The sequence below is a fragment of the Juglans regia genome, chromosome 3 (genome assembly GCF_001411555.2).
Source record: "Juglans regia cultivar Chandler chromosome 3, Walnut 2.0, whole genome shotgun sequence".
In the NCBI taxonomy this organism is placed as follows: Eukaryota; Viridiplantae; Streptophyta; class Magnoliopsida; order Fagales; family Juglandaceae; genus Juglans; species Juglans regia.
Window position 1 is genome coordinate 1543333 of NC_049903.1, and position 12406 is coordinate 1555738.

The 12406-nt window shown below is 35.4% G+C and overlaps 1 protein-coding gene across 1 annotated transcript; it reads left to right on the forward strand.

The window, feature by feature from the left end:
• Positions 1 to 6517: 6517 nt before the first annotated feature.
• On the forward strand, positions 6518 to 8663 carry LOC109002138 (putative pentatricopeptide repeat-containing protein At5g37570). Its single transcript, XM_018979762.2, has one exon. It carries the CDS (start codon positions 6650 to 6652, stop codon positions 8357 to 8359), a length of 1710 nt encoding a protein of 569 aa, XP_018835307.2. The 5' UTR covers positions 6518 to 6649; the 3' UTR covers positions 8360 to 8663.
• The last annotated feature ends 3743 nt before the right edge of the window (positions 8664 to 12406 follow it).

Sequence of the window (12406 nt, forward strand, 5' to 3'; positions counted from 1 at the left end):
GCAGTTTATTCAGAGACTGGGGAGCAAGACAGGCCCATGAGATATTTAAGGAAAGCAGTGACGGATATGAAGGGACGATATTGATTATTGACGTAGAAAAACTATAATGTTTTGAATACTGAGTCGTACCGGTCAAGATATTGAAACGAAATATTTCGATATCGATATCATTTTATATATCATTTTAAAATAATTGGTATATAAATAAATTATATATATAAATATATATAAATTATATTCTAAAATAATAATTTATATATAAATAAATTATATATAAATACATATACATAAATTATAAATAACGTAATCTGAATTGAAGGTAAAAAAATAAGCTTGTAATTTTAAAAAAAAAAAAAGTCAAAATATAAGTCGATACATGTCGAAATTGAGGCCAGTACGACCGGTACCAGCTAGTACGATCAGTATTTAAGCCGGTACGAAACGAATGAAATACCTATACCGGCCCAGTAGACAGTACGGAAAATTTTGACGGTACTGGTCAAAATTTAAAACAGTAAAAAAAAGCATTTATTATTTCCATTTTTGCAATTCCTCAATTCCCCAGTAAAACTGATCTGCCTAGCTACCTGGCTTGTAAGATGAATCCGTGAGGCTGATCTCTCTAGCAAGCCAGTTGTACGTTACAATTTTTATATCCATAGTTCCCAGCTTCGGGAGAAAAAAAAAAAAAAAAAATTATAATGCGCTGAAAACATGGAGTTATTCAAGCTGTAACTGATCATATGAGAAATGCATGCATGATTGTTTGGCTTAAATCTTAGAGGTTGCTTCCGACTGTATCAGTACATTGTAGCAGTAATACTGTCCAAACATGTACTGAAAGGCCAAGAACAATGTATCATAATATAAAGTTTGATACGCATGGTCTAGCTTGCATGTCAGTACATGAAACATATATATATATATATATATATATAATATTGCGCGCATGCATGAGGAGGACCGTGAGTAACGAAATTAAAAATGCACCGTGTACCTTTGAGTTAAGAATACTACATTAAGGTTAATCAAACTGTCGTATAGCTAGATGCCCGTGTTTTCAACGCGCTATAAAGTGAGGAGCTTAGACGTCCTTATATAAGATATATAGCCCAGGAATTTATTATTAAGGATCAGTACTGGACCATAACTCTGATCATAAAGATCAAGAAGCATAGAGATTTCATATATGGAGCCGCTTTCTTGGACTTTTACTTGATTGGTGGGGCTCACTATAATTTGCAGGCAGCACCTTTTCAATATTTCCTTCGAAGTTCAATGACTATTACCAAGTCCTAACTGCACAATTAATTGATATCAGGAGATCTTGACTTAATTAGATATACGTGTACACGGATATATATATATAATAGGTAAGGAGGGAGTCATGGACAAAACAATAATCTAAAATACACGTCGGTTACCCTACGAGAAAAACTAACATTTATGACCAAGATAATTACTATTTGCGATAAGAATGGATTCATTTTAATAAAAAATAATTACTTTCATAACAAATAATTGATTACATATAAAAAATTTCGTGGCAAATATATATGTTATTTGAGTTTTAATATTATAATCTCCTCTTCCCCCCGAAAGAAAAATTGTGGAGATGGATTGGAGTACTACTTCTACGTGCTACATATATATATATATATATATATAGAGGTAGGGGTAACAAATTGTGTTTTTGGGTCATATTCGTGTAGTGTCAAGTCATAAATATTCGACTATATACGTCAACCCGAACCTAACTCGTTAAGTTAAACGTGTCAAATTTTTAAATCCTAACCCAACCTATTTAGATAACGAGTCGTGTCGTGTCACCCGTTTTAACCCGTTTAGTAATTAATTAGAAATATGTTAACACGATACGATTCATTTAAATCTGTTTGTTTCATGTAAATGTGTTGAACTAAAACACATAATTCATTTGACCTGATTAACATAATTTCATATAAAAATTAAAATCTATATTTATTAATAACTACAATATCTTAAAAAATATATAAATATTTTTCAAATTTTAACATATAATAAAATCAATATTACAAACCATACAATAACAAATATGAACATAGGTCTAAAATTATAATCTCAACAATAAAAACAATAAAAATATAAGCATACTGAAAAATATCAATATTACAACTTAACGATAATAAAATTTTAATTTTAAAATAAATTCTAAATGGATCAAAATGGATTGATTTTGTATTAAACAGGTTGACCCGTTTATAAATCGTGTCTTAACGGGTCAACTCATTTTAACTCGAATCTGTTAATATTAAACACAAATCTACTAAATTCGTGTTCGTATTAAATTCACGAATCGTATCAGATATTATTACTCTTATATAAGTTAGGCATGTAGACGCAATACGAATATGTTGTACTATACCATGGATCTAAATATTGCTTGGTGCTAGGACTTGGGGGTTTGCTAACAGCTAGCCATGAAAGCTATATAGCTGGGCTTGATTTAAAAGCAGCCAAAACCAGTTTGTAGATAGAAACTACTTACTTTTTCTACCAAATTCTACATATGACAGAGTGAGATACATAAATGTAACCCCATGACACTTGTAAAGTAGGACTTAATGATGTTGTACGAGGAATTTATTTTATCAAATAGGTATAAATGTTGTGGATTATTTATTTATTTCTCACTCTAAATTCTAAATTAGTTTGATAAAATATTCTATTAGAGAAATTCTATTAAGAAATCCGAGAAAGATGGGAAACTACAAATATAAAAAGAAGGAAAAAGAATCCTATGCATAATTTCAATATTAATTGTGGTCCCTGATCGTATAATATTATATATATCATGATCTATTTGAATATTTTGTAACGCGAAATGGCATCAGATAGACATGATATGTTACGTACAGTACTTTTGGCTGCGATTGGTTGGTGACATTTAGAGTATATATAAATATTTACGTGAAACAAGAAAAACCTCTCGATCTCTAGCTAGTTGCGTTGCTAGTGCCATCGATCTATTTTCGTTACAATAATAATAATAATAATAATAATAATAATAATAATAATAATAATAATAATAATAATAATAATAATACGACACATTTATTATTGACCCGAAAATTAAGAATACATCTGAAAAATAATAAATTCTCATAATTAATTGAACTGACACATCATGTATGCATACTGCATGCATGGACTTCGTAGGTCATCAATTTCCCGTTAATCGGAAAATACCTAGTTATGAGGTTAAAGACTAGTACTGCAAGTACATGGAAATTAAGTTGCATATAAATTTTCTACCAACTTGTGCTTGGAAATTAATTAAGATGGTGTGATATTCAACAGTCAAAATTGTTGCTTTCTAGCCACCTCCTACGTCGTCCTCCCTCGATCAGTCCCTCTTTCATGCATTCATATCCCTTTTCCATGACGATTATTTTGTTATATTGTTGAAATAATTAAGACTTATCTTTAAAATTTCAGCGTATTCCAGAACCCTATATATATATATATAATATTAATAAAATATCAGGCATATCGATCAAACAATGAAAGTTGTGTTTGGATATTGAATTGAATTAAATTGAATTAAGTTGAGATAATAAAATATTATTAAAATATTATTTTTTAATATTATTATTATTTTATGATTTGAAAAAATTAAATTATTTATTATATTTTATATTAAAATTTTAAAAAATTATAATAATAAATTAAGATGAATTGAGACAACCGTTTGCCCAACAAATTATTAAATTGGTCTGAAAGTACTGCGCGCAATCCCAATTATTTAATATTTCAGGAATCGTGACACCATATATTCACCATCCTAGCTATATATATGTGGCCTACTCTATGGTTCGGCAATCAAGCACGCAGATATCTGGCACTGGATACAACACCCTAAATGCAGCTAGCAATAGACTTATAACATATAATATATATTATATATATTCGAATAAAAAACCAAACAGGGTAACAATTTCCCAGAGGTAACATTCATGGACTGTAGTTAGACCATAACTAGAAAAAAAAAAAAAAATTGTCGGAGCCGAATACGAATATACATAGAAGAGGCCACGTCTCCTCTTTTTCTGGCTCTCTGGCCTGGCCCTAAATGGCTCATGAAATCAATTCAACTCCATCAGAATGCATGCGGAGGCTCTTCCACTTGGGCCCACAACATCATTATATTTTTCTTTAGAACTGGGCCCACCAGATCAGTAGTGATTCGAACCATGTTTTTTTTCCCATCTTTACTGTTGTAGGTTCACGGTTTCCCCAAAGAGTACTCTAATGAATTATATGTATGTTTGAGTTTGAGATTTGAAAAAGAAAGAGAGTCTCTAAGAAAGAAATTAATTTTATATATATATATATATATTTTATGATGTGATCGATTTTTTTTTTCAAAAAATTCGCACACACTGATTTATATAAATCATGAGTAATGCAATTCGGTCATTGATTGGGGCTTAATGGTGGTGGTGTAGGAATGTACGTAGTTTAGGGAGGGGCTGGTGATAACTGATATATATATATATATATAGATATTAGGTGTTGGACCAATATATATATATATATATATGTAGGGTTGTACAAATTAAAGGCTAATGGCTAGTATGGTCCCTTTGTTGTTTGGAGGGAGGGGGATGACCCCTCCATTTGCCAAGAGTGGGACAAAGCTGGCCCTTAGTTGTGAAAGGAGCTCCGTTGACTTGCCCATAATTCACAGGAATGCATGGTAATGAAGCATGCGTTGTGTATAGGACATTTCTATATGTGGGGTTTCTAAAGCGTGCGTTCTAGAACTTGGAACAAATCAAAATCCATGCATGCATGCTGGACTTTCTTCCCTTACCGACTATGTGACGTTGAGCATGCATGCCATCGAGAACACGACCACCAAGCTAGCCTTACTTACGGTACGGTAAAGGGGCACTACATATGCAATTGCTATTTGCAAGTCTAATTTTAATCATCTCTTGATACGAGCCATGCACATGATTAATACTGATCAAGTAAAAAATCACATTATTTCTTCTAAACAATAGGTTGAAATATACATTATTGTTAATTTATTCATGTGTGAATACAGTTTTTAACTAATTAGCAAGAACCTAAAGACACGTAAATGTGAGAAGAAGTCCTGCACAAATTAAGCACATACATGATGTTTAAATGGGATTCCTGGATGCCGGCCATGATTAATGCTAATGGAGACATTACGTATAAAGTAGGATGTGGACTAATTGGTTTGATGGATGGATCCAGCAGTGTTTCATGTTTGTTTTGGCAGGGGGTGATTTTTGTCTTTTGGGACGACCCTCAATTTTCCACAGGTACGTTGCCCTTTCAAAATGACTAAAAGCGACAAATTAATAAGAAACCCCTAAGGCCAGGAAGCACTGACCTGTCAGCTTAATCGTGGCCTAACTTTGAAGGCTAACTGAAGAAGACCGCATACTGCATAATCATCTGGTCTCCCTTGTTTATGAGACATAGACTTTATCTTTTAATTATCGAAACTGACATAATACATGCATACTGCTAGTCTTCAAAATCTGTCTAACTTTATCATTATCATCCATCTATTTTTCATCCATATTTAATTATTAAAATCGAATTAATCAATGTACTCATGTTAATTGTAAGTTTTTTTTAATATATATATATATATATATATATAGTTGAATATAATATATCAATTCCAATAGTTTAAGACGTAAAACGCAAAACATCTAATATTTTATTAGAGGGCGGAAATGTATTTTCAGCACGAAATCATATATATATATATGCCTCTTTGGAGTTTGGACCAAGATAGATGAAAAATAAGAGGATTTCGGAAATCTCAAGGTAAAATACTCTGATGTTGCCAACTAATAACTTTGGATTTTCAAAGTCAAGATCGATCACTAGATGGTTATGTTAGATTGAGTCGTTGGCTTGTTAGGCGCGCAGGTCTCTCAAGTGAACCAGCTTTCCCAAGTTGTTATTTTACAATTAATTCAGTCATGAGTAGGAATTAAGAAGAAATATAGATGGATGTTCTCCCCTCCCCGGCCCTCGATCACCTACTTATATATATAGCTAGCTTTAATTAATAGATTGGTCCCTATATATAGATGGTGCATGGCTGAAGTCACCTAACCATGCATATTATTCGGACGGTGCATAATACACCAAAACACATGTAAAAGATTACAAAACAATACCATTGCATCCATCTAAAGCCCATGTAGACAAGGTCAATAAAGGATAAAAGGGGGTTGGGCTTTGATCCAAACACCTTGATTTTGATTTTTTTTTTTTTTTTTTAACTGGGCCAGTCCATTGCCTTTCTATACTTTAATCCAAGGAGGCATACCGTATTACAAGAACATGTCATAAAAAAATCATTGTTATACATTTTTCTGGTCGTCACATGAGTTGGGTGGTGGTTCATGAAGGAGTTGATTCAATGTTGGGCCGAAACTATCTTTTTTTAAGTGGGTTAGCAACTTCTATAGACATTATGCTAGCCCAATTTTCCCTTCTGTGTTTTCCATGCCCGAAATCGAAAAGGGCTGAAACAAAAAGCCTTAATACACGACAGGAACACCTAAAGACTTCTCTACTTAAACAGCCATGTCGACAACACATCGTTACTCCCATGCCTTTCCCTCGCTGTTACTCTACCTTCCTCTCCTCCAATTGCCTCCCCAAACTTAACTCGACCACCGGCACCGGCACCGGCACCAGCTTCTCTATCCCTTCTGTCCCAACCCTCCTGAGAGCCTGCAAGACCTCCCTCCACCTCCACCAACTCCACGCCCACATCATCCGCAAAGGCCTCGAGCAAGACCACTTCGTTGTCACCCTTTTCGTCTCCCTCTCCAACTCCCTCTCCACCCTCTCCTACTCTACCAGCGTCTTCAACCGTGTTCTCAGGCCTAATACCTTTCTCTGGAACTCTCTCATCATTGGTTACTGCCAGAAGTCTCATTTCATCGACGCCGTTTCGATCTTTATTCGCATGAAGAGGGAGGAGCGCATGCCCGATAAGTACACATACCCGTCGCTCATTAAATCCTGTTCCAGCGAGTGCGAGGTTAGGTTAGGGAAATCAATTCATGGGTCCGCGTTGAGGTGTGGAGTTGAAGGGGATGCCTACGTCAGGACGAGTTTGATTGACTTGTATGGGAAATGTAGAGAGATTGCGAGTGCTCGTAAGATCTTCGATGATATGTCTGAGAGAAGTGTTGTTTCGTGGACGGCTATGGTTGTCGGGTATGCCACCGTTGGGGATTTAGCGGAGGCAAAGAGGCTGTTCGATGAGATGCCGCAGAAAAATATAGTGTCGTGGAATGCAATTATTGGCGGGCTAGTAAAACTGGGAGAATTGAGGGGTGCTAGAAGGATATTTGATGAAATGCCCGAAAAGGATGTGGTGTCTTATACTACAATGATTGATGGGTATGCAAAGGCGGGTGACATGGCGTCCGCAAGGTTTTTGTTTGAGCAGGTCCCTGATAGGGATGTTTTTGTGTGGTCGGCCTTGATATCGGGGTATGCACAGAATGGTCAGCCAAACGACGCGTTGAAAGTTTTTCTTGAAATGGATTCAAGTTGTGTAAAGCCGGATGAGTATATTATGGTAAGCTTGATGTCAGCTTGTTCCCAAGTGGGTGGTTTGGAATTGGCTATTTGGGTTGACTCCTATGTGAGCCGGAGCAAAATAGATACTTGTCAACCTCATGTTGCTGCAGCTCGTGTCGACATGAATGCGAAGTGTGGAAACATGGAGTTGGCGACGAAGTTGTTTGAGGAGATGCCCAAGAAGGACCTAATCTCATATTGTTCCATGATACAAGGGCTGTCGTATCGTGGGCATGGGAAACAGGCTGTTGGCCTATTCAATAGGATGCTAAACGAAGGGCTGGCTCCGGATGAGGTAGCCTTCACGGTCATCCTGACAGTGTGTAGTCACGCTGGGCTTGTTGAGGAGGGTTGGCACTACTTTGAATCCATGAAATATGACTACTCCATAGTTCCCTCTCCTGATCATTACGCTTGCATGGTCGATCTTCTTAGCAGGTCAGGAAGACTGAAAGAAGGTTATGAACTTATAAAATCAATGCCGGTGGAGCCACATGCTGGTGCCTGGGGTGCACTTCTTGGGGCCTGTAAGCTACAGTGCGACGTGGAATTAGGGGAGGTGATTGCTGCTCGCCTTCTTGAGCTTGAGCCGCATAATCCCGCTAATTATGTGTTGTTGTCCAACATCTATGCAGCAGCTGACCGATGGTTGGATGTTTCTCTTGTGAGGGAAAAAATGAAGGAAAAAGGAGTTAGGAAAATACCTGGTTGCAGTTGGATTTAGTTCAAAAGGCTCGGTTTCTTGGTATCTCTTCTCATGCAGTGCCCTGGTTTTGCCGATTTAGAGCAACATTTGGTGCAGTTGAATTGGATATGATTTGAAATTCAATTCTATAGAATTCAAACTTCTGGTTCCTTGTTATAGACGACAGTATCTAAACTATAATCCTAGACAGCGATGGTTTATCATTGAACCATGACATGGAAAATGCGGTTCAGCTACCGGATTCTAACATAATCCGGTCAGTTATGCTTGCCCCTTTTTTTCAATGGACAAATATTTTTTAATCTGGATTCTGGACTACCAAGTAAGGTGTTTACCATCCCCAAATTTGTCATTCCTGCCTGGGAAGCTCGGACTGAAGCTAACATTGTTCTTTAAGAGCATTGCAATGGCCTAGCCATTGCCAAGTCTAAATTTTAGCTAGAATGTTGTATTTTAACTATAACATGGATTTATAGCTAAATTAGTCCACATTGGACTAGCTATCTTAAAGTCTAAATAATAATAAAATATTAAATATTTTAATAATAAATTTTTTTTTTTTAATATTTTACAAATTTAATTAATAACTTTATTAAAAAATAAAATTATTATTTTTCAATTATTTTTTCCCTCAACCTAATTATTCAATAAATATATTTTGTAAACCATTCACCCAACAATCATATATACAAACATACCAACATTTCTTCTACCCATAAAAACAGTCTACTAAAATTATAAAACAATCCACAGCCATTACAAAAATAGTCCACTAATCCATCAAAATAGTCCACTAATTACAAAACAGTCCACTAAAATTACAAAACAGTCCACTAATCCATAAAAACAGTCCACTAAAATTACAAAACAGTCCACTAATCCATCAAAGCAGTCCAATAATTACAAAACAGTTCATTGCCATTACAAAAACAGTCCACTAATCATCAAAACAGTCCAATAATTACAAAACAATCCACTAATTACATCCCACATGTGACTGGGCAGCCACTAAATTCTCAAAAAATAATGTACTACCAACACTAGAAGTTAGACACCTCCATAAGGTGTCGAAGGAGATGTAGATGTACATCCGGAATGGAACTTCGAATCCTTAAAAATTGCTAATTGAATATTACTGAAATATTCTTGTTGCATGGCATTCATGCCACGTACATCTAGCATCATTATCTTTAGTTCAAAATTCTTCTACTCTAGTTCAAATTTCTTCTCCTCTAGTTCAAACTTCTTCTTCTTTAGTTCAAATACTTTCTCACTTTTTTCGCCTGCTTTCAACATAGCATTTCTCCGCTCTTCCATGGTCGTCGCTCTATCCTTGGTCATTTTACCTAACGCTTTTTTGATCTCTACCTCTTTGCCTTCCATCGACTTCCGTTTTCTCTCCCTTTCTTTCTCTACTTTTTTTCTTGGAGGTCTCTCAGTAAGAATCTCCAGGTCCTCCTCGGCTAAATCAACATCAACTTCACCAACATATTTTTCTTGTGGCTTTCTCTTCTTACCAAAGGTAGATATGTGTTGCTGCCATTTTGGTTGGTGTCTCAAAAGACACCAACAATGTTCCATTGTAAAATTAGAGCCTACCATCTCTTTGTACAACATCTTGACCTTCTCAATCTATAAAGGTGAAGGAATATGTTTTAGTTCATAAATAAGTCCAACATAAATTCATGATTAAAAATCCAATAATTACATATCTTGTCTTGCTCGGTTGCACCACTCGGGTGCAATGACTCTACCTGTGCTATATATGCACAGAACTTATTTGTCAATTTTTGAATCGTGGACCATCGATTCATCAATGAGCCCTCAGAACGGTCAACAATGTTTGGTTTTTTATATTCATGGTAAAATGTGATAATTCTTTCCCACATTTGAGTTGACTTTTGATCAGTACCCCTAATCGCATCGATACTAATGTTGAGCCAAGCTGATACGAGGAGATTATCATCCTCTACAGTGAAAGATGCACCTCTTTGAACTTTTTTTGAATGATGCCTCTTTTCACCGTCAGTTGTGGTTGCTTGGATCACAACATTAGAATGTTGCGTTATGGTGCTATTACAACCTCCTCCCCCATTTTGTAAAAGAGTGGTGAAGAAGAGGTCATCCTCAAAATGTGTGTCCATCCTTGAAAAAGATGAAATTTTCAAGGAGTCAGAAAATTGACCTAATATAAGTCCAAATTCACAAGATTCCAGCATATTCACAACATTCACTGACTTATGGCAGATTGGGTGCAGTTATACACTGACTGGGTCTGGAACAGTGACTGAAACAGCCAATATCAACACTATAGAACTCCACAAATGCAACATATATTATATATATATATATATATCTAAAGGTTAAATCCTAACTTCATTGTAAAACTATATTGTGATAAGCATCAAATAAACTCATAAACAGGTAAATATAACACTCCTATTTCTTTGTCAAATACAAATATACCATCAAGTAGCATACAAACATGAGCCACATTTCTTCTACCCATAAAAACAGTCCAATAATTACAAAACAGTCTATAACACTCCTATTTCTTAAACAAAGACAAATATACCATAATTTCTTTCAGGAGCATTAAGAATGGCATGGTTAGAGTTTGAGCTCTAGTTTGTGGATGGTGTTATCAATTATTCAGTTTTATTTGAAGCTAACTCTATTTGATTAATGCCTCTATTTACTGGAAAGTAAAGATGAATGGATTTCAAATCTGGATTGATTTTTTTTATAGGTATAATTTTGGATTGATAGCTTATTTTTTGCATTGGGTTCCACCTACCTGATTTGCCACCTTTATAGTTATTATGATTTATAATAAGTAAATATGCAACCCAAGTGCAGTGGGGGTATACAAAAGTGTACACCTAATTTAAGGAAGGCTAGAGAAGCCAAGCACTAGAAAAATCTAGAAAAATCTTTATTTCTATATCTACAAAAGTGTACAACTAATTTAAGGAAGGCTAGTGCAGTAGTTTCGTGCATTATGCTCCTTCCAAATACTGCACATCAAGCACAAATACTCCACCTTTATTTTCATTGATATATGCCTTGTACTTTTTTCAAATTTTTAATTTTATTTTACGCTTTTACTTATGAATAAAAATAATTTTATGCTTTTATCAATATCAGCTTAAGTCACATTGGTTTTGGATTCATGAATTCAGGATCTGTTATTGTTGTGAATGAGTTGATGTTGACAGGTAGCTTGCATACAAAAAAAATTTGGATGCCATGATTCTATGTTCTTTAAAATTTGGATGCCATGATTCTATGTTCTTTAAAATTATTTTATGCTTTTATCAATATCAACTTAAGTCACAGTTTTTTTCTATCAGCATTCATTTTTTTTTCTCACTTTGTTCTTTATGTTGTTTCAGATTCGTGGGAGCAAACTTCACGGCAAATTTATGTATATATGGTGCCAATATACATTAGAGTTGTTAAAAATCTTTTGGTTACTGTAAAAAATACCCAATTTAGAAACCACAATACCTAAATCTCAAATCAGAAATCAGACTTGCATTGGCACAAAAATAAACACCACGCATCACCACAGAAATCAGATTCCAGCACAAAAATACCCAAATCACAAATCACAAACCACTATAGAAATCAACACTATAGAAATCAGATTCCAGCACAAAAATACCCAAATCACAAACCAAAATACCGAAATCTCAAATCAGTTACACGAAAATACCCCAATCGCGATTTTGAAGTTCAGTTTGTAGAGGAAATGTGCAATCTTTGGACGAGGATTCACGGGCAATGCAACCTTGTGACAGAGTTCCGCGCAAACCCTAAACACAGTGTCAATCATTTGATGAAATGTGAGAAAATAGCGCGAGAAGAGGGAGAGGAAATCGTCGCAGAGAAGAGGGAGGGAGGAGCGAGGAAGAGAAATTACCTTTTGGGCTGGAAGACGCCGGCAGGACGACGGAGAGAAGGCGTCTCGCGCTTGAAGAAGACGAAGGTCTCTTCGATGCTCGCGGGTGAAGAAGGCCTCGGGCTACGGAGATCTCTGTTTCGGGAAGCAGAGATGAAAAC